Source organism: Sus scrofa, chromosome 1 (assembly GCF_000003025.6).
Source record: "Sus scrofa isolate TJ Tabasco breed Duroc chromosome 1, Sscrofa11.1, whole genome shotgun sequence".
In the NCBI taxonomy this organism is placed as follows: Eukaryota; Metazoa; Chordata; class Mammalia; order Artiodactyla; family Suidae; genus Sus; species Sus scrofa.
Genome location: NC_010443.5, coordinates 513,321 through 540,955, shown reverse-complemented (window position 1 = coordinate 540,955; position 27,635 = coordinate 513,321). Strand labels below are relative to the sequence as shown.

At 48.2% G+C, this 27,635-nt stretch overlaps 1 protein-coding gene across 11 annotated transcripts; it reads left to right on the top strand.

The window, feature by feature from the left end:
• ERMARD (ER membrane associated RNA degradation) lies at positions 8-27,592 on the top strand. 11 transcript variants are annotated; one of them, XM_021085566.1, is made up of 19 exons: positions 82-97; positions 2,078-2,532; positions 2,942-3,110; positions 5,082-5,221; positions 6,111-6,212; positions 6,498-6,587; positions 8,623-8,720; positions 9,178-9,314; positions 10,507-10,621; positions 11,362-11,464; positions 12,484-12,513; positions 13,518-13,586; positions 14,955-15,128; positions 22,340-22,423; positions 23,784-23,860; positions 24,361-24,486; positions 24,801-25,019; positions 25,817-25,930; positions 27,283-27,592. In XM_021085566.1, the coding sequence occupies exons 2-19, from the start codon at positions 2,482-2,484 to the stop codon at positions 27,461-27,463; spliced, it is 2,079 nt and encodes a 692-aa protein (XP_020941225.1). In that variant the 5' UTR covers positions 82-97; positions 2,078-2,481; the 3' UTR covers positions 27,464-27,592. The 11 variants fall into 11 exon arrangements, with proteins under 11 accessions (XP_020941255.1, XP_020941231.1, XP_020941268.1 ...); XM_021085596.1 differs by lacking the exon at positions 2,078-2,532 and having other exon boundaries at positions 8-97; positions 5,087-5,221; XM_021085572.1 differs by lacking the exon at positions 2,078-2,532 and having other exon boundaries at positions 8-97.

The following is a 27,635-nucleotide window of genomic DNA, read 5'->3' as shown; positions in this document are numbered from 1 at the left end:
GCGCCTGCGCCGCCCCGGCCGGAAGTGCGCCGCAGGGAGGCGCGAGCCGGCGGTGCGTCATCCCTCGGCGCCGCGGCGGGAGCCGGAAGTCATGGAGGTAGGGTGGCGGGGCCGAGGCCCCTGAGCGCGGCGAGCGCGCCCCTCGGGGTGCGGCGTGCGGCCAGCGCCGTCCCTGCCGTGGGTGGGCGCCTGCTCCCTGGCGCCGCCCGACCCCGCGCCGTCCCGCGGGCGCAGGGTCAGGCCAAAGGCCGCGAGTGCGTGCGGGGGGAGCCGGGCCGCTGCTGTGCGCGCTGTGGAGGCCGAGCTGCGCGGCCGCCACAGCCTCGAGCTGTTCGCGCGGGTGGCGCGCGGCTGCGCTTAGTGCTTGTTCCGACTGCCTTCGCTCCTAAAGCAGGTTTTCTCTGGGGCTGCGCCACGCAGTGTGGGAAGTACCGTGTAGCAGTACTCGCCTCTGGTCCACACTTGCAAATTGAAATCATGTTTGACATTTTGGGGCCACTTTGATATCCCAGGACTAAATTGCTAGGGTCTCATTAACTGGCTCTAGCTCGGATTCTGTGTTTGCTTCCCAATAAGGGTTTCCCTTACTTTCCTCGTTCAGGGAATTAAATGTCAAACGCCTCTCGTCAGTTTTAGCAATAGCTACTGCTTTTTGAGTACTGGTGCTAGGGCTCTTCGAGTATCATCTCTGAGTACTGCAACCTTAGGAGGTGATAACATTTTGCACCATTTTACAGTTAAAAGCCCTAGATATGTTAAGTAACTTCTTCAAGGCAAGAAGTAGAAAGAGTCTGAGGAAGAATTCACAGCATTCTAGCTCTCAAGCACAGGCCCTTTGCGCTACTCTGTGCTGCTCTGGGCAGGACCGTGAAGTGTCCGATCCCCTGTGTGTGTGTTGGGAAGTGTGTGCACGCACAAACATGCAGGGCTTCTGGCTTCCAGAGGCGGACAGGCACATTCTTAGTATAATACACAGGATATATTTAATTGTCACGAGTGACAGCATTGCAACCTTTAATTGTTGATTTAAGGTTGGATTTTATTTCTTATCTAGCAGCAGGGCCTTTCCTTGTCTGAGAGGGTATGGACTTAAAAGTTAACCTAGAAGCCAGCTCCAAGAACTCTATGTCTGTTGGTAGGGATAGGGTACAGCCATCCCCCAAAGCTAAAGTTCTTGGAGTCTTGGAGGATGTCTTCCACCTCAGAGTGGGAGGAGTCAGTCATTCATTAACTCTTGTTTTTATTTACTCTGTACCAGGGTCTGTGCTGTATTCTGGGGAACATGTTGTATGAGACTTGGTCTCCCTGCTCTAGGATCTTCCTGTTTGAGTCTGAGGAGCAACTGTGTTGCTCAGGCGTCTGCAACCAAAAGAGACCTTTGTTACGACTTCAGCTGCCATATCCAGGGCCTGCATTAGTAGTGGAGTGAATGGGCTTTTGTGCAGAAATATCATTTCTGCCTGTCACCTGTCACTCCAGAACTCCAGCTCATTCCTTTAGGGCTTGAATGCTTTTTTAAAAAGCAAGGAGCTCCTTTTGATTCGAATATAACCTTTTAGAGTTAAGTTTCTGTATTAGTCTAGAGAAGACAAACCACACTAGTTTTTGCACTAAGAGTCTAAAGAGATAACTAGGTTTAAAATTGTTAACTAGTTACCTGAAAGAATAAAAGGTGATCTCTGAAAGTATCGTGGAGAGTGTCATGGAGAAGGCAGCTGCGGGAAGCAGTCCACTCCTGGTGGGACTGAGGGGCTAAGGGAGGTGATTGGAATTGTAAAACTTCGAGGCTTAGAGGAGGGTCCCTGTGTGGCTGAAACTCAGGTCTCTAAAGAGGAGGTTGGGCTGCCCAGCCTTGTGGAGGGGCCTGGTGAGCCTGAGAAGCAGAGTTTTGAGGGGGAGGCTCTGGACAAGTGGTGTTGTGTCTCTGGTGGGAGCTTGGTGACGAAGCTGGGCCTACAAGCGTTGGGAAGGTTGCAGACTGGATTTAGCTGCTGCAGCAGGGGCACTCAGGCTGCTGGGCGGGGCTCAGAGGAAGGGAAGGTGGATAAGCAAGCCCCCTTCTCCTGCTGTCTTGCAGTGGGCGTTCCTAACGGGAACCACCTACCTGGCGGAGCAGGTGTCACAGAGCATCATGGAATATTCCACACAAGTTTCGTGGGCAGTACCTCAGCCACCAGGGCCTGCAGGGATTGGTTGACAGCCAGGGCTGCGAGTGGCAAGAGCAGCTTTTGTGGACGTGATGAATGGGCAGAGTAACAGGGTGACACTGATGAGGGGCGAGGAGCTGCAGCTGCATGGCCTCCAAGTTGGGGAGCTACCCATACTTCCTGACGTTAGAACACAGACCTCCCTTAACTGGACACGTCTCGTAAAGGCCCCACGTCAGCCTGACGCCCGGAACGGGCTCTCTTTGCAGGTTTATAAGATGACCTTGAGGTCGCTTGGGGAAAATGGTGAGGATTTGGTGTTATTTAATCCTTCATGGAAAAGCAGTGTGGTTTGCTGCTTTTTACACCATACAGGGAATCAGAGGTGTGCCTTTTACTTCTGTTTTAATTCCTTATGCTTGACTTTGGGGTTTCTCAGTTCTCATTAAAAAAGGCTTGTTTTGATAACCTTGGGATAGTAAAGGAATGCTGAAAGGAATATGCTAACCATGAAATATCCTGAGCTTCTGTAAACTCTTAAATTATGATTAATAACATAATTTTAAATCTTTAAACATTATTTGAAAATATTTGCATAAATAATCTTTAGTTAATATTTAATCATAACGTTTTAATCATAGAGTTCTCATGATGTCCAGAAGTGTGTTAGCAGTGGCACCTGAGTATATTCTGTACTGAAGACAGAATAGAATTTTCTTGTGACTAAAATATATAATTAACATGCCTCCGTTTGCACTTCCTGTAAACAGTGTGTTTTATGTCTTATGTTTCAGATATTAACGGAGGAGCCTATCACCACGTGTCTCTCTCCGCCAGTGTATGATATGATCTGTAAACTTGGGTTTGAAGTCAGAGACAGTTGCGACATCTGTAGTATTGTAACTCAAAATGGTGACATTTGTTGGAAGACAATTACAGACTGTGTGGTTTACACAGAATCAGGTTTGTACTTTCCCTGCAGCCCAAGCATCTGTCAATACAGTTCCATTTCAGAGTGTCTTGACTGGAATTCCTGCTGTGGCACAGTGAGTTAAGAATCCAGCCACAACTGCTCGGGTCCCTGCAGAGGCATGGGTTTGATCCCTGGCCAGGCGCAGTGAAGGATCCGGCATTGCTGCAGCTGCAGGGTAAGGTGTAGGTGTGGCTCTCGGATTCGGTCCCTCGCCCAAGAACTTCCATGTGCTGCGAATGTGGCCATAAAAAAAATGTCTTGGAGAGCCTGTCGTGGCTCAGCAGAAATGATTCTGGCCAGTATCCATGAGAATGCAGGTTTGATCCCTGGACGTGCCCATTGGGTTAAGGATCTGGCATTGCTGTGGATGGTGGTGTAGGTCACAGACACGGATCGGATCCTACGTTGTTGTGGCTGTGGTGTAGGCCGGCAGCTTTGGCTCCGATTTGAACCCTAGCCTGGGAACCTCCATATGCCATGGGTGCAGTCCTAAAAAAAAAAAAAGACAAAAAACAGTGTCTTGACCTGTTAGATTTCCCTTTCTAACCGTTGCTTTTTGGGTTAGAAGATGTTTTGATATAGGCTTAACTCAGAGAGAAAAGAGGGGGTTCCTACAGAGTGCAGCAGCCTAAGGATCCAGTGCCGTCTCTGGTGGTTTGATCCTTCTGGTTAAGGATCTGGTGTTGCAGCTGCAACATTGGGTTTGATCCCAGGCCTGAGAACTTCCACATATGGCAGGTGTGGCCATAAAAGAAAAAAAAGGGAGAAAGACGGAAAAGGAATTGGTATGAAAAGAGCAGGAATGAGGCCAGGGAAGCAGAGAAGGTTAAGGGAAAGCCAGGCTCTGAGAACCACGTGTGAGAAGGAGGGGTCAGGAGGCAGTGAGGGGCTGCGGTCCTGTGGGTGATACAGCTCTCAGCCTACGCCAGTCATCCAGGTGGAAAAGGGAAGAAAATAGAAGTCATGTGAATTAAGGGTGTGAAATGACGAATGCTATATATAGTTATTTTAAATGATTTCTAGGCATTCTTTTACATTCTTTGAAGCAGGGATGTGGGTTGGAGAATTGATAACAGTTATAAAAATTATAAGTGAATGTATGCTCTGGCCCGGCAATTCCGCAGAAACACACAGGACAGGCCCAGTCCCAGGTATGGACATGCGTGCAGGGAGTTACTCTGCAGCATTTTGTAATAGGGAAAAAGAAAGAAAAACATTAGGAATAGCCACATGTCAAGCAGTAGGGGATTGGTTTAGTAAATTACAAAAAAAAAATACGCATGCAGGGAATATGATACAGTGGGGAAAAAGAGTGAGGAGGCCCGTGTTTGTGATCCAGAAATCTCTCTGAGCTGTATGGCTGAGTGAGAAAGTAGGAGGAGCGCGTACTCGTGCTATTTGCTTGTGTACATATAAATATTTCTAAGTACACCCAAGGAACTTACAGCAGTAGCTGCTGCAGGAAGGATGACTGGAGGCGGGAAGGAGATGTCACCCTTTTATATTATTTGCTTGTAAACCATGTGAATGTTCAGCCAAAACTTATAAAAAAAACCCAAGAGATTCATATTAGAGATATGTTCTCAAATAATGTCATTGGAAATCTCACAGTCTAATAACGTTGCATTACAAAAGTCAGGTTAAAATATTATGTCTACAGTAGGAACCTACTTTTGCACAAACTTATACACAGGTAAAGAAATTGAAGACATATTTTTCTTTTATTTGAATCTTTGTGTATTTTTCCAGCTCTCTACTGAGGGTTTTTCTTTCATGGTCAGGTAATCACTGTGTGGCATTCCCAGCAGCATGAGTATCTTTACTGTAAGTTCAGTTATAAACTGGTTGTCAGTTTTGTGGAAATGTCATAATTCAAGCACTTTGTCGTTGTCGCTCATTTGGGCGTTTTCAGCACGTGGTATTGAACTGCAGTGCTAACACTTGTTTTCCTGTCCTCGAAGCGCAGGGTCTGGATTACGGGGGAAGCGTGAGGCTGCTGGGCCCTGTGTGTGAGGCCGTCCACTTGCATCTGTCATCCCTGACCAAGGAGCAGTTTGAAATTCGATATGCCCCGTGGCTGCAGTGGACAGGTGCTCCAGAGGTTCGGCTTTCGAACAATCTTTAGAAATAAAAGAGTTTGAAAATCCCACTTAGAGGCCCTTATTACGTGCTGATTTGAAAGGGGTCCCCTCTGTCCGCTAGGCCCCCGACTCTGAGAAGGCTCGAGGGCCGTGAGGGAGTCGGAGCTCTTCTGCAGAGTCTGCAAAGCCTGAGTGGAGAGACATCCTTTGAACAAAGGGAGTTTGGGGTGCAGTGTCAGGATCGGGGTTTGGGGAGGTAGCGTCCTGGGACAGGGTGAAACGGACAGCTCCCGGAAATAGGAAGGACCTTACAGACTGAGAGTAAGGCGTTCTTGAGGTAGTGGGAGCAGGAGCGCGGAGATGGGGTCCTTGGCTTGTTGAGGGCGAATCGAAGGGTAGCTTGGGGCCCAAAGCTTGTTTCGAATGGTTTGATGGTTGGTTCAAACCAACCGTCTCACTGCACATACATTAAATGATGACAGTTGAGCAGTCTCTGTGAAATGGCTCGTTCTAAAATACTTGGGATCCTAATGTAGGGTGAGGGCCCTCCTTCTGCCCGTGTGAGTAGCTCTCTTAAGTGAACTGCCTGTGTTTATCCATGTTGAAAGACTAATGGAAATGGGAAATAAGATTTCGGTCAAAATACTTGACATTTCAGTGTACAATTGTGCCAGGTTTATTGCATTTAATAAACATTTAAGTAAAGAACTTTCATAAAACTGCTTAGACATTAAAGCATTTTTCTTGATTCTGTAGATGCTGTTTTATTGATATAGAAAATGTTTACTACACCAAAAGAGTCATTAAATCTGCCAACTGAGATCTTTAGTGGTTTGAATTTCATTAATGGTGACTTTGAGAATGTCACCTACCGAATACAAATGCTAATGAATTTCTTCTTCTAAACAGTTGTTTCCTGAAGTGTTTGCTGCTTTGGGAAGTCTTCAGCCTCCCGCCGTTTCTCTCAGCTTAATGAAGCTGACGTCGTGCCTGGAACGGGCCCTGGGCGATGTAAGTGGCTGAGCCCTGTCTTGGGTGCTCCAGCAGGTATCTGACCCAACGTCAGGCTCTTTTGCAGCTTTGCTCAGATTTCTTGATCTTAATTATTGTTTTCCTATAAAAAAGCAATCCTTTGGCACAGATTTTTAGTGTTTTCTTTTTGAATGATTATGAAATCAAAACCTTGTTGTCTTCAGTACTTTTCTCCCTCCCTGTACAAGCCCTGTGGGTGGTTTTTCTTAGCGTCCTTTAGCTCACCGTGGTGCAGTTGATCCGCCGTCTTTGTTTGAGTTTTAGGTACATTTACTGACTGGGAAGGAGTGCCCCTTCCTCTTGAGAGATCTGCTTGCATCGGATGAGCTCGCTCAGGTCTTTGGGCCGTCTGTGGTAAGCTTGCTCGCTGGGGACGGAGGACGAGGGGCAGCACAAACCAGCCGACCTTCGTTGTGCTTAGGTTCCTCAAAACTTGACGCTGCCCTGGGAAAACATTATTTCAGTGATTCGGCGTATTTTCCTTCCCCACCTCCCCTTTCCCTTTCCAGCCCCAGTTGCCCTTCTTCAGCCAAAAGACAAAGCTCCCTCTCATCCTGAGTGTTCATGGGGTTAACAGTAGCCTCAGGGGCGATGACCTCTGGGGTGGTGACCTCAGGGGCGATGACCTCTGGGGTGGTGACCTCAGGGGCGATGACCTCTGGGGTGATGACTTCTGGAGTGGTGACCTCTTGGGCAATGACCTCGGGTTGTGACCTCTGGGACGATGACCTCAGGGGTGATGACCTCTGGGGTGATGACCTCTGGTGTGATGACCTCAGGTGTGATGACCTCAGGGGCGATGACCTCTAGGGGGCCGGTCACATGAACAGTTTGAATTCTGTTGATCTCATTAACTGTATTAATTATAATACAAATTTATTCTACAAGTTATAATACTAACTTGTTTTAGAATAAAATTTTAACCTTTTAAAGAGTGATGTTGCAGTTTTACTATTAAAAAATCAATATTTTAAACATATGGGAAGTATGCCCTTTGTAACTATTCAGACTGGTGAAAAAAAAATTTAGATGCCAATTCAAAACATGTAGAGCTTGTACATTTTCAAAACCTGAAGATTGCTTAAGGCCAACGAATAACATTCAGGCAACTAAGGGCTCCAGGGTCGAGGTGAGGTGGAAGCCAGCGGGCTGTTCAGAGGCCAGACCCGCTAAGGAATCTGTTCTCGGCGCAGCTCTCCCTTCTTCGCAGCCACACCTTCCCCCTTGTCCGCCTGAGGGCTGTTAGCGCTGATGGGGAGCCGGGGGCACCCTGAATTCTGGAGCCGTTCTGTTGCTTTGATCTCTTCTTCGTTTCCTGCCTGTGCAGTGAGCCTGGTGCCCATGTGCAGCCACCTCTAGGGCTCAGATGATTTTATTAGTTCACTGGTGCACGCACGTGCACACCCGTGACGCACACACACATATGCACACACGTGCACACGCCCGCACACGTATCTGATTGTCTAGATGGTGTGAAAACTCACTTCGAAGTTAATACTATGTTACAAGTACTATTAAATGATTAATATTGTGATGTTGATGAAATTAGTGTAAAGTACCCAGGATTGGTGTGAGAGCCGAGACTTGCCAGAGTGGCCTCGGCGGCCTGGCCGTTGAGCACCCTGACGTTGGCTGGGCGCCCCTCCTTGTAACCTGGTTTTCGAGGGGAAGTGAGAAGGCACCTGTTTCCTCTTCTCAGCAAGTCTTTCAGCTACGGAGACAGTGTTCACTCCTTTCCTGCGTCTCTGGAGGCTCAGCTGTTCTTTCCTGACATGGGTTTGAGTTCTTTCAGTCTCTTCTGATTCGCTTCTGAAGTGTGGTGCTGCCAACCCCGAGGCAGCCCCGAGCGGTGGCATTGCCAGCAGTTTGGCCGGCGGGCCCTTCCTCGGGGGGCGTCTTCACTGTGTCAGTGGTGGGGCCGCAGGAGAAGGCGAGCTTCAGGCCAGGCAGCCAGGGTGGGGGCTGGCGCCGCCGCGTCTGGCTCCTGGTCGAGCCCCCTCTGTGTTTGATCACAGAGGCCCCGCGGCTTCCTGGGGGGTGTCTCTCTGTCGTTTCCTGTTCTGTGTTATCGAGATGCTGGGCGTGTGGGGTGTGTGGGCTGCAGACGGAGCGTAGCCCTGAGCGCCTCTGTGGCCTCTGAAAGCCTGCTCTCGGCTGCTTATGACAGTGCGAACGGCAGGGCCTTCCTCCCAGGTTGTTCTGGGTGCCAGTGAGCAAAGAACACGTGCAAAGTGTGTCTGGCACGTGGCGGGTGCTCCCGAGGGTCGGGGTATCATTACTCTCGCTGTCTTCGCTATGTGCCAGCCAAACGCTTGGCTCTGTTCGTTGGAATTAAAGAGCCCCGGCCGCCGCGTGTCGCGTTGCCGTGACCGGCTCGCCCTCCCTGTAGATGGATGTCCTGAGGGTCTTCCTCGGCTCCCCGCGTGGACTCAACCTTCGCAACGTCCTGTGGCATGGCTTCGCCGCGCCGCACGAGATTCCGCCAAAGTAAGTGCCAGGGGAGGGCTTCTCTCCCCTCTTCGGGATTCTTAAGAGCTTGTCTTACCTCCAGCTTCTCATCGGGGCAAGATGTGCTTTGAGAAGAAGGAGCGAGTTTGGGGGCGGGATCTGGCAGACTGACTGGCGTGGTGACAGGGCTCTGACGCACAGCTAGACACCTCGAGGTGTCATGGGGGAGGCTGATGGGCGGGGGGCGTGCACACAGCTCCCTGGGGGCCCCTGGGTTCCAGCTCGCAAGCGTCGGCGATGTCCCTGTTTCTCCCGCCCGCTGCACAGCTTCACCCCGCAGCTGGGGGCGTCGCCTGCAATTTCATCCTGTTTTGCTTTCTTTTTTTTTTTAAATGCTGCTTTGCTTTCTGAATTTTAAACTTTTTTTCTGAAAGTGGGGCTTTTTATACGTGCTGAGTTCATTTTTCTAACAGCTCTCTGCGGCACTCTCCTCTAGGTACTGTTCAACGGTGCTGCTGTTGGCAGCAGGACTGGGTCAGCTACTCAAGGGTTACCTTCAGCAAACTCACCTTACACTGGCGCATCGACCCTTCACGGCTCTCGCAAACCTAGAGGATTTGGTCGTTTTCCCCGGCAAGTACCACATGTCACATTTTCCCCTGACTATATCTTTGTCAAGAGATTGATAAGGTTATTAAGTAGCATTGAGACTTGAGCTCTATGGCTGAGGCTGTGGCATAGGCCAGCGGCTACAGCTCTGATTCCACCCCTAGCCTGGGAACCTCCGTATGCCCCGGGCGCGGTCCTAAAAAGACGAAAAAAAAAAAAAAAAGACTCGAACTCTATGCTTATCTAGAACAGTTATCCAGGCACAAGGTGCTTTGAAAGTTTCTCTTAAGTTTCTCTTCAATTTTGCACATAAATCCTTATCTCTTCCCACGGTGCCCACAAGGTTGTCATGGGGAGTCTGAGAGTCACGGCTACATGAACCAGTGATGACAAAATTAGCCTGGCCTGCAGACTGACATCCAGCTGGCTTCGGGCCCGGGTGTAATAGCCTTCTCCTTTTCGCTCTGGCCCCTCATAGGCCTTAGGCCCAAAGCACCAAGAGTGTAAATGTTCTCCTGTGTCATCAGGACACGCCGATGGGCCGGGGGCACAGAACTTTGGAAGAGCAGTTAAGCCACGGGTTTGCTCCAAGCCCATTCCTTTTCTGCTTTGGCAGTGGAGCCGTAGTGTCTGTATCTGCCGACGACCACCGTGGAGGGACAGAACAGGTTGCCTTGGTCCTGGCAGCCTGAGCCTCTTTGTGTCATGGACCCTTTGGTTGTCTGGTGACTGCCAAGAATACATACATGGTTTTGGAGAATAGTTTGAAATTTACAGCGAAATCTAGAGGAAGGTCATGGAGATTTCCCAGTCCCCGCCCCCTGTGTGCACAGCCTCCCCGTGGTCGCATCTCTTTGGACCAGGGGTGAACACTGACGCGTCATCATCACCTCAAGTCCATGGTCGACCTTGGGCTCCCGAGTGGCTCCTGTGTCTCCTGGAGTCGGTCTTATGTTCTGGGTCAGTGTGGCCAGCTAGTCGAGCCTGCACGCTCCTGCTCACCGTCGCAGCAGCCTAAGTCCCTGGGGAGAGGCGGCTGCCACAGCCCGCTTCCCAGCGTACCTGTGGTCATCTCCACTGCTGGCGCTGGCTCCGGGGCCTGCCGCCTCTCCTTCACGTGGTCTGTCTGCTCCGAGGCATCCCTCCCTGAGGGGGTTCCCATCTTTTTTTCAGTCGATTCGTGCGCTTGAGCTTAAAAACATTTGCTATTTTACAGATGTTACTTGTGAGGTACTTTCAGCATTAGAGGAAGTGATGAAGAAATCCACTTTTATACTAAAAATCATGTTGCCGTATTGGGAAGTTGCATTAATCAAGTTCAAGTCTCACAGGTACCTGCAAGCTGGCGTATTACACGGTGGTCCTTGGTAGCTTGGAGGCCGGGCCTCCTGAAAAGCCTCTCCCCCCGCCCTGCTCGTTGGTGTGGGTCGTAAGCAAGCAGGGGCGGGGCTGACTCAGGAGTGGACCCCAGCCTAAAATTTCTTCACATAATTAAGTAAAAGGTGTCTCATGATTGTGTTTTAAACCTTGTGTGTTATCCTCTTGGTCAGTTAATAAAGATAATTCATTTTTTTAGAATCAACTCTTAAATATTTTTTTGCGTTCTTACCATGACTGAAGCATTGTGTCCAGTATTAAAGAATCAAACCAAAGAGGAAGTACATGTGTCTCCATCTTCCCTGTAGCAGAGGCCACACTCTGGGCGTCAGGAGTCCGTGATCTCTCCTTCCCTTCGGGTTACGTGATCCTACTCTGTGCATGTGATTAGATGCCCGAGAACCCGCCGAATCCCTGGTGTCTGAGTATTTATTAGAAGTGATGAAACGAGATTGGCAGATCTTCGATGCATTTTATTCTAGTGCAGCTCCTAAAAATGTTTTCTCATATTAAACCGTTAGAAAGTAGTTTTAATAAGCCCTCAATTGTTTTTATTTCTCACGTTAGCGAGTAATGTCACCCCTCCTTGCTTTGGACACCTGGGTGGTCTCTGGAACACAGCACCGTTACGGGGATGTTGGTGCGAGTTTGCTTTTAAAACAGGGAGTGTCGCTTCTGTCCCTCCATGTCACAGGTTTGCTGACTGTGCCATGTTGTTATTGATGCAGCTGGAGACTGGACTTAGGAACGTTTTTGCCTCAGTTAACAAATGTCCGAAGAGGCTTCTGACCGCAGAGGTACGTGTGCTTTAATGAGCGGGCTAATTATTGTTGCTGCTGTGTTAGTTTTCTCTGCCTAGTTAAAAGCTTTTAATATCTTATTTTTGTTTACCACTAAGTGAAATTTTTTCATGGCATGTGAAACCTTCTGGGCCAGGGATCGAATCTAAGGCACAGCAGTGAGAATGCTTGATCCTTAACCCCTAGGCCACCAGGGAACTCCTATCATTAAGTGAATTTTTATCTAAGAACTTTCTTTGGAAGGCTCAACTGTCATGTTTTTGTGGCTTCCTATTATAATGATTTTATATGATTTATATATATTTTTTGTGGTTTTTTGGTGAGGGTTTTATCATATTACCAGGTAGTCCTTTAAACTTAAGGGTGTCGTAAAGCAGTTGACACACCCGTTCCCTCTGTAGCCGTAGTTACTGGTGTGCCATTGTAGCCCCATGAGGGGTGCTGTGGTCTGCAGCGCACCCCTCCCCAAGGACACTGCTTCCTTTTGGTGAGAAGGGCCAGGGCTTGTGAGGCGGTAGTCTTAGACATGGCTCCACTGCCAAGGTCACTGCATTTTCATGTCTTTCATATTGGGTTTATGTTGTCAACGACATTCTTCCCAAAGTGTTGCTAAATAAAGATTTATTTATGAAAGAAGTTTTCATATTAGTGGCCCTGTACTAGAATTTTTTCCTTCTTCGAATAATGTCACATTGCTTGTCTTTTTTTTTTTTTTTTTTGTCTTTTTGCCTTTTCTAGGGCCACTCCCGTGGCATATGGAGGTTCCCAGGCTAGGGGTCGAATTGGAACTGTAGCCGCCGGCCTACACCAGAGCCACAGCAATGCAGGATCCGAGCCGTGTCTGCGACCTGCACCACAGCTCACAGCAACGCCAGCTCCTTAACCCACTGAGCAAGGCCAGGGATCGAACTCACAACCCCATGTTTCCTAATCAGATTCGTTAACTACAGCCACGACCGGAACTCCAGATTACTTGTATTTTGTTTTAATTATTTCTTTTCTTTTCTTTTCTGAAGTCAACAGCTCTTTATACTACCTTTGATGAAGTAAGTAAACTTACATCTTAAAACATTATGTTCTTGTAAAAGATTATATTCTCGTAAAATATAAAATTAAAGATCAACCATTAATCATATGATTACAGGTAAATGTTGAAAGTCATATAAACAAAAGGAAAAAAAAAGCACTGATTTAGAGTTAAATATAGTTTTCAGGCTCATTGAGACCCAGTCTACTAAGACCTTGTTTCCTAAAGTTATGGGAAGGTCATGGCACACATGTCACACACACACATGTATACACACATGCAGTATATACAGATACACACGCACAACTACACGTAAACACTTAATGATACATATACGCAGACACAAATACGGACATATATACACAAATGCATAGACATGTGAATATACACAAACACAAATGTACACACATTTACACATATAAGTACACAATTGAGAATGTATGTATAAATATATATATGTGCATGTATATGTATGTCTTCTGAAAGTCATTATATGGTTAGGAAAACCTTTGCTGAACACATGTTTGCTATGTTTTAAGACTGTCTTTATTTCATTTAATTTTCTTTGGGCTTGCACAGCATGTATCATACCAAAGGGACAGTATATTTTGACACCAAAAGTTTCCATATGTGTTTGTGTATGTACCAATTAATCAACTTCTTTTTTTAATTTAGAAAATTTTTTTGATGATTTTTATTTTTCCCATTATAGTTTTTTTTTTTTTTTTTTTTTTTTGTCTTTTTAGGACAACCCCTGCAGCATGTGGAGATTCCCAGGCTAGGGGTCTCATTGGAGCTATTGCTGCCGGTCTACGCCAGAGCCACCGCAACGCCAGATCCGAGCCGCGTCTGTGACCTACACCACAGCTCACGGCAACAGTGGATCCTTAACCCACTGAGCAAGGCCAGGGATCGAACCCGCAACCTCATGGTTCCTGGTCGGATTGGTTTCCGCTGCGCCACGACGGGTACTCCCTATTTTTCCCATTAGAGTTGATCAACTGTTTCTTTTTGGTGTTTTAGATACTGGCAAAACACTTAAATGATGGCCAAATCAATCAGCTTCCGCTTTTGCTTGGAGAGCCAGCCATGGTAACGTATTAGGCATTTACAATCTACTAGTCTCGTGTTTACAGACATGACCAGAACTTCTCAGAGATGGCATTAATAATGGGCTTGTGATGCGCTCCAGAGAAGCACCTCTGAAGCATCCAGTGCCTGAACTCGCCGTCTCTGCAGCTGCCATTCGCTGAGCTCTGACCCAGGAGGTACTCTGCTCTGCGCCTGGATTTGAGCGTCCTCTCCTAAGGCCCGAGGGTCTCGCTGCCCTGCTCCTAGACAGTGCTGTGCAGGTGGAGGAGCTGTATGGCTTAGGGCGACAACAGAGTCAGACGCAGCTGGTGAGGCCGAGTGCCGGATGAAAAGGCAGTTCCTGATTAGAGCCTTTTTCTATTCATCAAGTTTGTGTATCATGTGAAGATGTTACAGTGCCTTCTTTGGACTGTACGTGGAATTTTTATATGTATTCCTTTTGACTGGGAGTCAGCAACCTAGGTTCCAGGTCCTGCTGTGTGACATTTGCCGACTGTACACGCAGGCGCTGATTCTGCCGTCAGTCGCTGAGGACGGTTGAACGGGTTGATCTAATGCTCTTTTCTATTTGAATCTGGCTCTTGTGTCCATTGGAGATTTGACTGGGTCAACGAATGGGGTTTTCTGATTCTTGTTCCTCTACCTTGTGGAAGAATCCTGGGACTTAACGCCATTGAGAAAGAATCAGTGTTTCATAGGACATCAAAATGAAGGGTGGTCTGAGAAAGGGCGCAAGAGACAGGGAGCTGTCTCGAGAGAGAGAGAGAGAGACAGAGAGAGACAGAGAGAGGAGAGAGAGAGAGAGACAGAGAGAGAGAGACAGAGAGAGAGAGAGAGAGAGAGAGACGAGAGTGGTGGCCACGGAAGAGCACAGCCGTGGTGTTTTTTCTTTTTTTGAATTGATGGGAAAGTTAGCTTCCAGATGGGTGCGAGGGAGAAAGGGTGGTTCTGTGAGCCCTGGAGCCATTCCTGCAGCTTTGTGACATTGGTGCTTAGACTCCAAGCTTGTTAGCTTCTCATCATTAGCCAAGGAGCATAAGGCAGAGGAGGGCTTCCCGGGAGATCCAGCCTGAGGAGTCGGGCTGCGGGGACAGGGGACGGGGATTCCTTATTTGTCAGGGTTTAGTTGCAGGAGGAGCGTCCCTGGAAATATCTGGCCAGGCTCCTGGGCTGCAGTGATGAGGCCGAGAGTCCAGGGACAATCCCAGCTTGGTTCCTCCCTGTTGTGTGAATTGGTCACTTCTTCTCAGGCTCCCTTTTCTATGATGGAAGTTGCTGTCCCTCAGGTGTTTCGGGCCTGCCTTCTCTGGGCCTTTGCACTTTCTGCTGAGAACACTAACACAATACCTTGTGTCCCTGTTTTGATAGGAGTTTCTCTGGGATTTCCTGAACTATCCGGAGGGCCCCCGTGTACGAGATCGTTTAAGCCATGGAGAGATCCATTTGCCGGAATTTCCAAAGGCAGCAACCAATCAATTGCTTGCATTTTCTTTTGTGCTTTTACTCAGATTCATTGATGAGGACTTATTATCAGTTTTTAAGGTAATGTATTGGGAAGAAGAGGATTTGTTAGATTCATTTTCATTCATTTATGAAGAATGTGGTTTATTTTTTAATGTAATAAGCTTTTTTTTTTTTTTTTTTTTGTTGTTGTTGTCTTTTTTGCTATTTCTTTGGGCCGCTCCCGAGTCTTATGGAGGTTCCCAGGCTAGGGGTCGAATTGGAGCTGCAGACCCCGGCCTACGCCAGAGCCACAGCAACGCAGGATCCGAGCCGCGTCTGCAACCTACACCACAGCTCACGGCAATGCCGGATCGTTAACCCACTGAGCAAGGGCAGGGACTGAACCCGAGACCTCATGGTTCCTAGTTGGATTCGTTAACCACTGTGCCAGGACGGGAACTCCTAATGTAATAAGCTTTTAATCACTTTTTAAAATTTTTTAAAATGTTTTTCCTTTTTGGCCGTACCCTTAGTATATGGAAGTTCCCAGGCCAGGGATCAACCCAGTGCCTCCACAGAAACAAGCTGGATCCTTAACCCACTGTACCACAGTGGGAACTCCTGATCTGATCTTTTATTTTAATTTACTTGAGTTACAGTATGTCTCCAACTGAACAAGTAACATGTATATGCATTTTCTATAAAAATAAATCATTATTACTTGATCTAACCTGAAATGATTCAGCCTACTTCTTAAGAATACATTTAGGAAGTTTCTCTTGTGGCTCAGTGGTGAACCTGACTAGTATCCTTAAGGATGTGGGTTCGATCCCTGGCCTCGCTCAGTGAGTTAAGGATCCGGTGTTACTGTGAGCTGCTGTGTAGGTTGTTGCAGATGCGACTCGAATCCCAAGTTGCTGTGGCTGTGGTACAGGCCGGCAGTTGCAGCTCTGATTCGACCCCTAGCCTGGGAACTTCCAAATGCTGCAGGTGTGGCCCTAAAAAGCAAAGGAAAAACAAGTACATTTGATTTAGTTTTTAGCAGTGATGAGATGGTGCAAACCAGAGAACAAAGTATAAAAGGGGACTAACTAAATAAATTGGAAAAACTTACAGAGGTTTTGTAAGTTTGTTATGTAAGGGGTAGAATATTTGCATTCGTCAATAAATTAAATTATTTTATTCAAAAAAATACTTAAGAATGGTAGTGTTAGTTTAATCTTTTTTTTCAGATTTTACATGTAACAGTTATTTTAAAATTGTTTCAAAGTTCAAAGAGGATAGAAAAATTAATATAAAAAGTGGAAGTCCTCAGAATTTTGTTTCCCGGAGGAGCTGCTGGTAATAGTCGGGTGTCTCTGCTTCTCCAGCCTTCTCTGAGCATCCAGTGTGGGTTCATTGAGGACCTGTTCTGTGGATACTAGCATTTTCATTAACAGCGTGTTTTTGCCGTCTTTGCTCTGTCGTACCCTTCTGTCTCAGCTGCTTGACACCCCACCTACCATATGTCTTTGTCTCAACCACCCTTCATGCACACGTGATTTCTGATTTGCTCTGCTGCGGAAAATCTCTCACGTGATGCTGAAATAAACGTCTTCGTTCATTTGCGAATTCGTGTCGGTGACTTTGGAAAAGCGAAGTTCTGAGGCAGAGGTGTCGGAAGACCTTGTTTGCATTTCATTTGCCTATTTGCCTTGTTTTGCTGTCCTGTGTTTATTGGAAGACTGCAGTTCTTTTGTGAACTGCCTGTTTCTGTCTTTTGCTCTGTTTCATTCCGCCTCATTTTCCTGACCAGTGTACAAGTCTTATTTGCCATTTTCAGAGCATGTTTCTTGTTATTTGTCCTTGGGTTTAGATGTTTTTTTTCTTTCTGGCTCATGCATTTGGGGTCATTCTTAAAAGACCTTTTGCTTTTCAAAATTATAAACATATTCGTATGTCTTACCTTATACTTTTGTAGCTTTTTTCCTTCATTTACATCTTTTTTTTTCTTTTTTGGCTCTACCTGCAGCATATGGAAGTTCCTGGGCCAGGGACTGAATCCAAGCCACAGCCTCAACATATGCCACAGCTGTGGCAATGCTGCATCCTTAACCCACTCCACCAAGCCTGAGATTGAACCCAAGCCACCTCAGAGGTAGTGCTGGATCCTTAACCCACTGTGCAACGGCGGGAACGCTCCCATTTACATCTTTTGACCCAGCTGAAATTTATTTCACCTGGGAGTGAGGTAGAGGCTCTAGCTTTATGTATTTATTTTTATTTTTTATTATAGATGATTTGCAGTGTTCTGTCGGTTTCTGCTATACAGCAAAGTCACCCACTCATACAAATGTATGCATTCTTTTTCTCCTATTATCTTCCATCATGTTCCATCGCAAGTGATTGAATAGAGTTCCCTGTGCTACACAGCAGGAGCCCATCGCCTGTGCACTGCAAAGGCAGTCGTTTACCTCTGTCAACCCCACACTCCCCCCCGCCCCCCGCCCCTGCCCCTGGCCTCCCCCGGCAATTGCAAGTCTCTTCTGCACGTCCGTGAGTGTCCCTTTTCTGAGGCTGGGTCACGTGTCCTCTTGTAGGTGATTGTCTTTCTCTTTCGGACTGACGTCAGTTAGTCTGAGAATCAGGTTCCACCCATGTTGCTGCAAATGGCATGATTCTGTTCTTTCTTTAAGGCCGAATAGTATTCCATTGTGTATATTCACCACATCTTCTTAATCCATTCATCTCTTGATGGACATTTAAGTTGTTTCCATGTCTTGGCTGTCGTGAATAGTGCTGCAGTGAAATGGGGGTCCATGTATTGAAAGCCTTCTTTTTCAATGAAGGCTCTCCGGGTATATGCCCAGGAGTGGGGTTGATGGATCGTGTGGTAGTTCTGTATTTAGTTTTATGGGGTACCTCCATACTGTTTTCTATAGCAGTTGTACCAATTTATATTCCCACCAGCAGTGTAGGAGAGTTCCCTTTTCTCCACACCCCTCCAGCATTTGTTATTTGTAGACTTATTAATGATGGCCATTCTGACTAGTGTGAGGTGGTACCTCATAGTAGTTTTGATTTGCATTGCTCTAATAATTAGTGATGTTGAAGAATTTTTTCATGTGCCTGTTGGCCATCCGTATGTCTTCTTTGGAGAAATGTCTGTTTAGGTCTTTTGCCCATTTTTCAGCTGGGTTGTTGTTTTTTGCTCTTGAGTTGCTTGTATATTTTAGAGATTAAGCCCTTTCAGTTGCATCGTTTGAAACTATTTTCTATTTTCTCCCATTCCCTATGTTGTCTTTTTTTTTTTTTTTTTTTTTTTTTTTAATGGTTTCCTTTGCTGTGCAGAAGCTTGTCAGTTTGATTAGGTCCCATTGGTTTATTTTTACTTTTATTTCTGTTGCCTTGGGAGACTGACCTCAGAAAACATTTGTATGGTTGATGTCAGAGACTGTTTTGCCTATGTTCTCTTCTAGGCGTTTTGTGGTCTCCTGCCTTACTTTTAAGTCTTTAAGCCATTTTGACTTATTTTTGTGTGTGGTGTGAGAGTGTTTCCAGTTTCATTGATTTATATGCAGCTCTCCAGTTTTCCCAGCACCGCTTGCTGAAAAGACTGTTTTTTTTTTTCCATTTTATATTCTTGCCTTTTTTGTTGAAGATTAATTGACCGTAGGTGTCTGGGTGTATTTCTGGGTTTTCTATTCTCTTCCGTTGATCTGTGTGTCTGTTTTGGTACCAGTGCCACACTGTCTTATTACCATAGCTTTGTAACATTGAGGTCTGGGAGAGTTATACCTCCTCCCTGGTTTTCGTTCCTTAAGATTGCTTTGGCAATTCTGGGTTTTTTGTGGTTCCATATAAATTTTTGGATTGTTCGTTCTAGTTCTGTAAAAACTGTCATGGGTACTTTGATAGGGATTGCATTGAATCTGTGGCTTGTTTTGGGTCGTGTGGCCATTTTTACAGTATTAATTCTTCCAACCCAGGAGCGTGGGATATCTTTCCAGTTCTTTGAGTCCTCTTTAATTTCCTTGATTAATGTTTTACAGTTCTCGACATATAAGTCTTTCACCTCCTTGGTCAGGTTTATTCCTAGGTATTTAATTTGTGGGGGTGCAATTTTAAATGGTACCGTGTTTTTATATTCCTTTTCTAATATTTCATTGGTAGTATACAGAAATTAACCAATTTCTGAATGTTACTCTTGTGTCCTGCTACTTGGCTGAATTCATTGATCAGTTGAGTAGTTTTTGTATTGAGTCCTTAGGGTTTTCTACATATAGTATCATGTCATCTGCATAGAATGACAGATTTACCTCTTCTCTCCCACTTTGGATACCTTTCATTTCTTTCGTTTGTCTGATAGCTGTGGCTAGGACCTCCAATACTCTGTGGAATAAAAGTGGTGAGAGTGGACGTCCTTGTCCTGTTCCAGATTTTAGCAGGAAGGCTTTCAGCTTGTCTCCATTGAGTTTTATATTGGCTGTGGGTTTGCCGTAAATGGCTTTTATCACGTTAAGGTATGTTCCCTCTGCACGCACTTCAGTAAGAGTTTTTATTTGAATGGATGCCGGATTTTGTTGGATGCTTTTTCTGCATCTGTTGAGATGACCGTGTGGTTTTGGACTTTTCTTTTGTTAATGTGGTGTGTGACGCTGATTGACTTGCATATATTAAGCCATCCTTGTGAACTTGGGATGGATCCACTTGGTCGTGGTGTGGGATCTTTTTTATGTGTTGTTGGATTTGGTTGGCTAATACTTTGTTGAGAACTTTTGCGTCTGTACTCATTGAAGATATTGGCCTATAATTTTCTTTTTTGGTGGTATCTTTGGTTTTGGTATTAGGGTGATGGTGGCTTTATAGACTGTCTCTGGCAGTGTTCCTTCTTCTTCGGCTTTTGGAAAAGTTTAAGGAGGATGGGTATAAGTTCCTCTTTGTATGTTTGGTAGAATTTGCCTGTGAAGCCATCTGGTCTTGGACTTTGGTTTGTAGAGAGTATTTTTATGACATATTCAATGTCATTTCTAGTGATCGATCTGTCCAATAATCTATTTCTTCTTGATTGCATTTTTGCAGGCTGTGTATTTCTAGAAAGTTGTCCATTTCTTCTAGGTTGTCAAATTTGTTGGCATATAATTGTTCATAGTATTCTCTTATGTTTTTTGTATTTCTGTAGTATCTGTTGAGATTCCTTCTTTTTCATTTCTTACTTTGTTTACTTGAGTTCTTTTCTTCTTCTTGGTGAGTCTGGCCAGAGGTTTGTCAGTTTTGTTTATGCTTTCAAAGAATCAGCTCTTGATTTTATTGTTTCTTTAGTCTCTATTTTACTGAGTTCCTCTCTGATTTTTATGATTTCCTTCCTTCTGCTGACTTTAGGTTCTGTTTGTTCTTTTTTTTTTTCTAGTTTTTTAGTTGGTGGGCTAAGTCATTGATTTGAAATTTTTCTTCTTTTCTGAGGAAGGCCTGTATCACTACGAACTTCCCTCTAAGAACTGCTTTTGTGATGTCCCATAGATTTTTTTTTTGTCTTTTTAGAGCCACATCGGTGGCATTTGGAAGGTTCCCAGGCTAGGGGTCCAGCCTGAGCCACAGCTGCTGGCCCATGCCACAGCCGCAGCAACACAGGATCCAAGCTGCATCTGTGACCTTCACCACAGCTCACGGCAATGCTGGATCCTTAACCCACTGAGCGAGGCCAGGGATCGACCCCGAGTCCTCTTGGATACGAGTCAGGTTTGTTGACCGCTGAGCCACGATGGGAACTCCGGTATCTCGTAGATAAGGAATGGTTGTGTTTTTGTTACCATTTTTCTCAAGGTGTTTTTTAATTTCCCATTTGATTTCTTTGTTGACCCATTGGGTTTAGTAGCATGTTCTTTAGTCTCCATGTAGTCAGTGTTTTCTCATTTCTCTTCCCTGTGGCTGATGTCCAGTTTCATGCTGTTGTGGCCAGAGAATGCATTTGAAATAATGTCTGTACTCTTAGATTTGTTGAGGTTAGTTTTGTTCCCCAGTGTGTGGTCAGTCCTTGAGAATGTCCCCTGTGCCCCTGAAAAGAATGTATATTCTGGTTTGGGATGTAATGTCCCGGAAGTGCCGCTGAAGTCTGGCTTCTCTTTTGTGTCCTTTCGGGGCTTTTGATTTTCTGTCTAGGCCCTTACTGTGTTGCCTACTGATTTGCTGTCTGGAGGGCGTATCCATTGATGTGAGTAGGGTGTTAGGTCTCCTCCTGTTATTTCATTCCCATCAGTTTCTCCTTTTATGCCCGTTAGCATTTGCTGGCTGTATTTGGGTGCTCCTACATTGGGGTCATATATGTTGACGAGTGTAATATCCTTCTTGAATTGATCCTTTTACCATCAAATAGTGTCCCTCCTTGTCTGTCTTTATGGCCTTGGTTTTAAAGTCGGTACGTCCGATGTGAGTGTCGCAGCTCCTGCTTTCCTGTCCTTTCCGTTTGCACGACACATCTTTTCCATCCCTCGCTTTCAGTCTGTATGTGTTCTTGGCCCTAAGGTCGGTCTCTTGTAGGCTCTTGGTTTTTTATCCAGTCTGCTGCTCTGTGTCTTTTGATGGGAGCATTTAGTCCATTGACATTTAAGGTAACTATTGATAAATATGTATTTAATGCCATTTTAAATCTCATTTTCCGGTTGATTCTGTGTTTCTTCTTTGTCCTTTCTTTTTTGGGTTGGATGATTTCCTTTTATTTGATGCTTGTGCCCTCTTCTTTTTCGTTTTTGTGAATGTCTTATTAGGTTTTGATTTGTGGCTGCCCTGTTTTTCAAATATGTTAACCCTTTGCTATATCTGCTTACTTTAGCTTGATAGTCATATAGGCTCAAATACAGTCTTCAAAAAAAGTCTAGATTTTCTTACTTTCCTTCCCCTCATTTTAGGATTTTGATGTCTTTTTTTTTTTTTTACACCTTCATGTTTGTCCTTTTGCTGTTCCTTGTGTTTTCTTTATTGTTGCTTTTATAGTGTGTGTGTGTGTATATTCCGGTTTTGTCCCATTCCTTTAAGGAGAATGTCTTAAACTCCACACCATCGTTTTCTTCTTATCTCTGCTTCTGCCGCATGTGGGCAGAGGTCTGTAGCTTATCATTGGTCATCAGCGTCATTTAAAATCACGCTGAAGCTTGTGGTTTGACTCCCGCATGAACCCTGTTTTCACGGAGAGTTTTGTGCCGAGTCTTGGCTGCAGAGACTTGTGTGAAGGAAGATGGTGGGGAACTGGGACACTTACAGAGCTAAGATGTGACAGAAGAAAAACCGGAGGCCTGACGTAAGCTGTGCTAACAGCTGTCTTTTCCCTAAACCAGGAAAAAGCAGCGGTGGAGGCTCTGATTAGTCTCGCGGACGGCTACGCTGCCCGTTGTCATCCGGTTTCTCAGCTTAAGAGACAGGTACGCCTTGCAGGGGAGTGGGGGTCGCCGTGCTGCAGGTTTGCCGAGTACAGGCCGCCTCCTCCGCTGGACTCCGGCCGCAGCTCTGCTTTCCAGCACGTACCGTGCGGTGTCCGGCCTCGGCCAGGCTGCCCTGTCTCTCTGAGCCTCGGGTTCCGAGGCCAGCAGTTGAAGTGAAGGCGGGGTTGGCGTCCTCGGTGGTTTTGGAGCCTGCGCCGGCAGGGCTGGTCATCCGTGGTGCTCACCCAGGACGGGGCACAGGTGTGGCTTGTGGAAGAGTGTCGGTTTTGTGAGACTGGCTTTGGTCAGCCTGTGAAGCACACGAGCGGATGGCAAACTTCTGGGCTTTTCTGCCAGGAAGTTGCAGTTGGGACGTCAGCTTCGGGGCTGTGTGTGTGGCAGGCGGTCAAGGGGCTGCGCTGGGTCGTCGCCGAGAGCGTCACGATCACGACTCCCTGACTGGAAATTCTGAAGGGAAGGCGCAAAAGGGGCACCGAGTGGGCTGGGGCGTTCGCGGGCCACACGGAAGCCGCGCCTGGGGAAGACAGGCGTGAAGTGGCATCTGGCAGAGGGTCGTGGGCAGCGGACACACGCGCGGGACAGAGGCCGGTGGCGGATGTCGTTCTCTGGCCTCGGCGGGGAGGACTCCGCCCGACCGCTGCGTCGCTGCTTCTGTGCTCGACGGTGCGCGGGGCTGTGGGGGTCTCAGCCCTGTACCCGGTCCCCTCGCCATTCTGCGCTTCCAGAACAAAAGCGGGCAGGAGGGAGGACCCCGGACCTCGCCTCTCAGAGAGCCGGGGAGGGAGGGCGGCTGCACCGAGGAGCGGGGCTTCCGGAAGGACGCGGAGCTCCAGGCGGCAGGCCTTGCCTCCGGGCCTCCAGCCTCCTCGGCCCTCCTGCTCCTCGGCTGCCCCCCTGGCCCCGACCGCCGCGTTCCTCTCCCGCCCTTCCCTGTGGCCTCGTGCCCCGCCGCCCGGGACCTGCTCGGCTTCTCTCCAGCGGACTCCTCGCTCCTGTTCTTCGGGGGGCTCCTGCTGCGTCAGCAGGCACCCGGGCCCACGGCCCGCCTGGGCGGCTGGAGTCCTTGCTGGGCGCTGGGCCGCTCCCCCCAGTGGAGGCCTGGCTTCTTGCTGTGTGTCCGAGGCGACAGCCACCCAGGGGAGGGGACGAGGACCCAGCTCCCATCAGGAGCGCATTTTTACAAGTGCCCAGACGCGGAGTGAATCCCGTTTTTCACCTGCCCTTAGCTGTTTCATCAAGTAACTGAGACCCACCACCTAAAGTGTAATGTCTGTAACCATTTTATGACATGTTTTCTAGAATGTTCAGTCTTGAAAAGCAGTGGGCCTTTTCCTCTCAGGTGCTGAGCTGTGAGGAGAGCATCAGACTTTGGCCTCTGCTGCCTTTGCCTGAAGGTGCAGGGAGGGAGGCCCCCCGGTGAGTCCTGCCCCAGGCCCCGCAGACCCCCGGGCCCCGCAGACCCCCGGCCTGCAGACCCCCGGGCCCCGCAGACCCCCAGCCCTCAGACCTCCGGCCCTGAGGGTTTCTTCCCTGCGAGGCCTTCGGAGCGCAGATCCCTGGGAGGGGTTGCTGGGGCTGCTGCCGGCCGGGACCTGGGGGTGAGGAGAGGCCGTCGGGGGCGCCGCGCCAGGCGCACGTTGGAAAGTGGGTCTGAAGTGGGGGCCTGGCTGGGACGCAGACCTGGAGGCACAGCAGGGGCGTCTCCTGGGGGTCGCCGGCACAGCCGTGGGCCTCTTGCCCTTGTCTTGTTGTCACCTCCGCCTCTGGTGGTGGCTTTTTGTTCTACATGCGGGGAAGCAGGTTGCAGGTTCAGTGCTTTGCTCAATGAACCGTTAACATAAACAATATTTGCACAGGTGCTATCTGGGCGTCTTGCTTATTGTCGTGTGTGTCCTTAAATATTTTTTCTTTTTCAGACCAGAAGGTGACTCTGAAACAACTGCCTGCAGCTCTTTAATGACAGACATCATGACTGAGCTGTGTGGCCACGTGCCCGAGACCCACCGCAGTGCCCGTGGCCCCGACGGCCTTGCTCCTGAGCAGTAAGTTCAGCGTCCCGGGTTAAACTGAGTAAGTTGTTAAAACTTGATTGAGCGTCTTGGGATCTCAGGTTTGGGAGCTTGGTGGTAGCGTCGGGGTCCTGGCTGCCCTCGGAGGGAGTATCAGCTCAGTGCGACAACCGTTGTGCGTGTCGAGTTGTTGGGGGGGGGGCGTTCTAAACACACTCTGGTCTCACGATCAGGTGTGCCCTTATTTAACGTCTGACGAGTGTGACAGTTGTACTGGCAGCCCCACCAGAGGGTCTTGGTGTCACCGAGATGGGCTGGGCCCACGTGACTCTCGCTCTGGCCTGCAGGTGGCCCCAGCTGCTCCGGGACCTCTGCCATGTCCGGGTCCGGACTCTGTTCTGCCCCAGGGCCGCCCTGGAGGTGCTGGCCCTGCTCCGGAGGATCAGCGCCAGCTGCCACCTCGTGTCGGGCCAGGTGGCCACCTCGGCGGAGCTGTGGCACCGGCAGTGGGAGGACAGGGCCCTGCGCTCCCGGCAGAGGCAGACCTACTTGCGCCTGACACGCAGGTGTGTGGCTCGCGGGCCTGCTCTGGGGCGGCCCTTACCGCGGTGCGTTTCCAGCCCTTCGTCCGGAGAGAGACTTGTTTTCAGGGACAGTTACAGCGTGTGTCACTGTAAAATGCTGTTGGTAATTCTGGAACATGGGTTCTATCCAAATGAATATTTGGATTTAAAATACAGCAGCGGGCTAACCCGGGGGTGCCAGCGTCACGGTTTCCTCGCTTCTGTCTATCGTAGAATGTGCCGCAGCCTCAAGAAACTACCTTCTTAGACGGAGCCCTGGAATTTGGGAGGTGGAGCGGCGCCTTTGTTTACAACGCTTTTAATCAGTATCCCTAGATTGCTTCCGGAAGGTTCCCCGAAATTAACGCTCTTCCCAGCACTTGGTAACGTGAGGCCTGGCACACAGCTTTCCCAGAACGGGATGCATTTCAAATCCCTGCCGGGAATCCGGACTCTTTCTCTGAGTGGAACTTGATCATGGAGGCACTGGACGGTCTCGTGTTTAAGGCGCTGGTGAAGGCGAGGCAACTGCAAGGCAGGTGCCGACGCCTGGTGGCGGGGAGCTGGCGTCCCCAGAGCAGGGCCCTGCGGCTCAGAGTCAGGCAGGGTGCTTGCGCCCTAGGGACAGCAGGGACCCGACCCCCCGCCCACAGGGGCCGCGCCACAGTGTTCATTTGAAAAGGTTGGAGATAAGGACTCTTGAAAAAAGGTTAAGTGAAACATTTTTCTCCTTATAAAGGGTATGTTTACATTTATTATTATTTTATTACTAAATTTTAACTTACTGTATCTGCTTTTAGTATTAAGCTTCTGTCTCCCATGCTTTACCTGATTCTATTGCTGATTGCGCTGGAACTGGTCAACATTCACCTGGTTCATGGGAAAAACACTTTGGAATATCAGCAGTATCTGAGGTAAGCAACGCTGTGTTTCGGTAAATTTTGAATACTGTTTGATAACCTGTTCATTATTTTCTCGGTGATTTTTAAAACCCCACAACCTGGCCCTTCACTCTTCCTCTCTGTGGATTTCAGTGCAAGTTTGTGAACCTTTCAAAGAGACGCAAGTGGGGAAATGAGTGTGATTTGCACTGAGTGCTCGGAACCCCTCCCTCTGGGTGAGGGCATGGTGCTGGGGGCCGGGACCCGTGTCAGGCAGGCCCAAAGCCAGGCTCCTGTTAGAACTCATCAGTTCCAGTTGGGGGGGGGGGGGTCCGCCTCCAGGAGCCCGTCTGGGTCTGGGAGGAAGGAGTGTGACGCTGCCTGACCTGCTTTATGCCCAGATCCCAGAAATGAGGCAGCCCGGGAGGCCCCTGCCCAGCCCCGCGCCCTGTCCCCCCGGCCCTCCTGGGAGACCCAGTTTCATGAGCGTGAAAGCACGGCTGCGTCTGTTAGGAGCCTGGAGTCCCCGTGACGTGACCGAAGGCAGCAGGTGTGGAGGGGTCGGCAGTGGGGTCGTGACCCCTCGGTCGGCCTGGGCCTCTGGAGGCTGGAGAGCAGGGTCCCTGGCCTCCATGCTGGCTGCCAGCAGTGCCCCAGTCGTGACCTCCAGGAATGTCTCAGCCCAAGACCACACCTCTAGACAAAGGGTCCATGGAGTTTCATCAGATTATTCTTTCAACTAACCCTGAAGTTCGAACATTTTGAAAAATTCAAAGTTGGAGAAAATTGTAGACTGCTTGGGACACTCTGAGAGAACCTGGAAAAGGTGAAAACAGCATTTTTCCCCATCGGTCAGAAGGAAACCCTGGGAACATGGGCACGGATTATCTTCGCGGAAGAGTCTTTCCAGCAATAGTTGCTCCGGGTGGGCCCTGTCTCCTCTGACGGGCTGGACCCTCCGTCCGGGAGGAGAGGCTGGCTGGCAGGGTGGGAACAGGAGGCCCAGCCCGAGGGTCCTGGGAGGCTGCCCGTTGGGCGTCAGGTGTCTGCGTGTTTATGCCAGGTCCGTGTGGTCCTGAGGGCCCCTAAGGTTCTCTGTGGAATTAGCTCCTTCCCCTCAGAGCGTTGAGCATGGATGCGGGAGGAGGACAGTCCGGGAGCTGCGTGGAGCTGCCGCTGTGCCCCCGTGGCACTTGTATACGGCATTCGTCCTGCTCATCCACTTTGTATTCTCTTATTTCCATCTTGCGTGTATTTCTTTTTCTTGAATCCTTAGACAAAAATTAACTACATCCTTTTGTTGTAATTTCCACAGTGAAGGGAATACATTTAAATCATTGCTGCATTTTACAATGCAGTAAAAGTAATTTCTTTCTTTTAAACAGGTTCTTAAAGTCCGTCTTGCGGTATACAGAGAACCTGGCAACTTACACCAGCCAAGAGAAGAATAAGTGGGGTGAATCTGTTGATCTCACACACGCGGCCTTGTTGAAAATTTGGACTTTTAGTGAGAAGAAACAAATGCTAATGCACTTAGCCAAGAAATCCACCAGCAAAGTGGTCTAAAAAGTCACGCTGCTTTGGCCTCTGTCAGAAAACCCGGCTCAAGTGGACTTTTTGGCACCTGAGTTGAAAAGCCAAAGGCAGGTAGCTTCAGGTTCTCTTTGATCAAGGCGCAAGGTCCAGTGCTCTACAGTTTTCGATTTGCTTCTCCTGAGTTGTTGGTGTGAACCTCAAG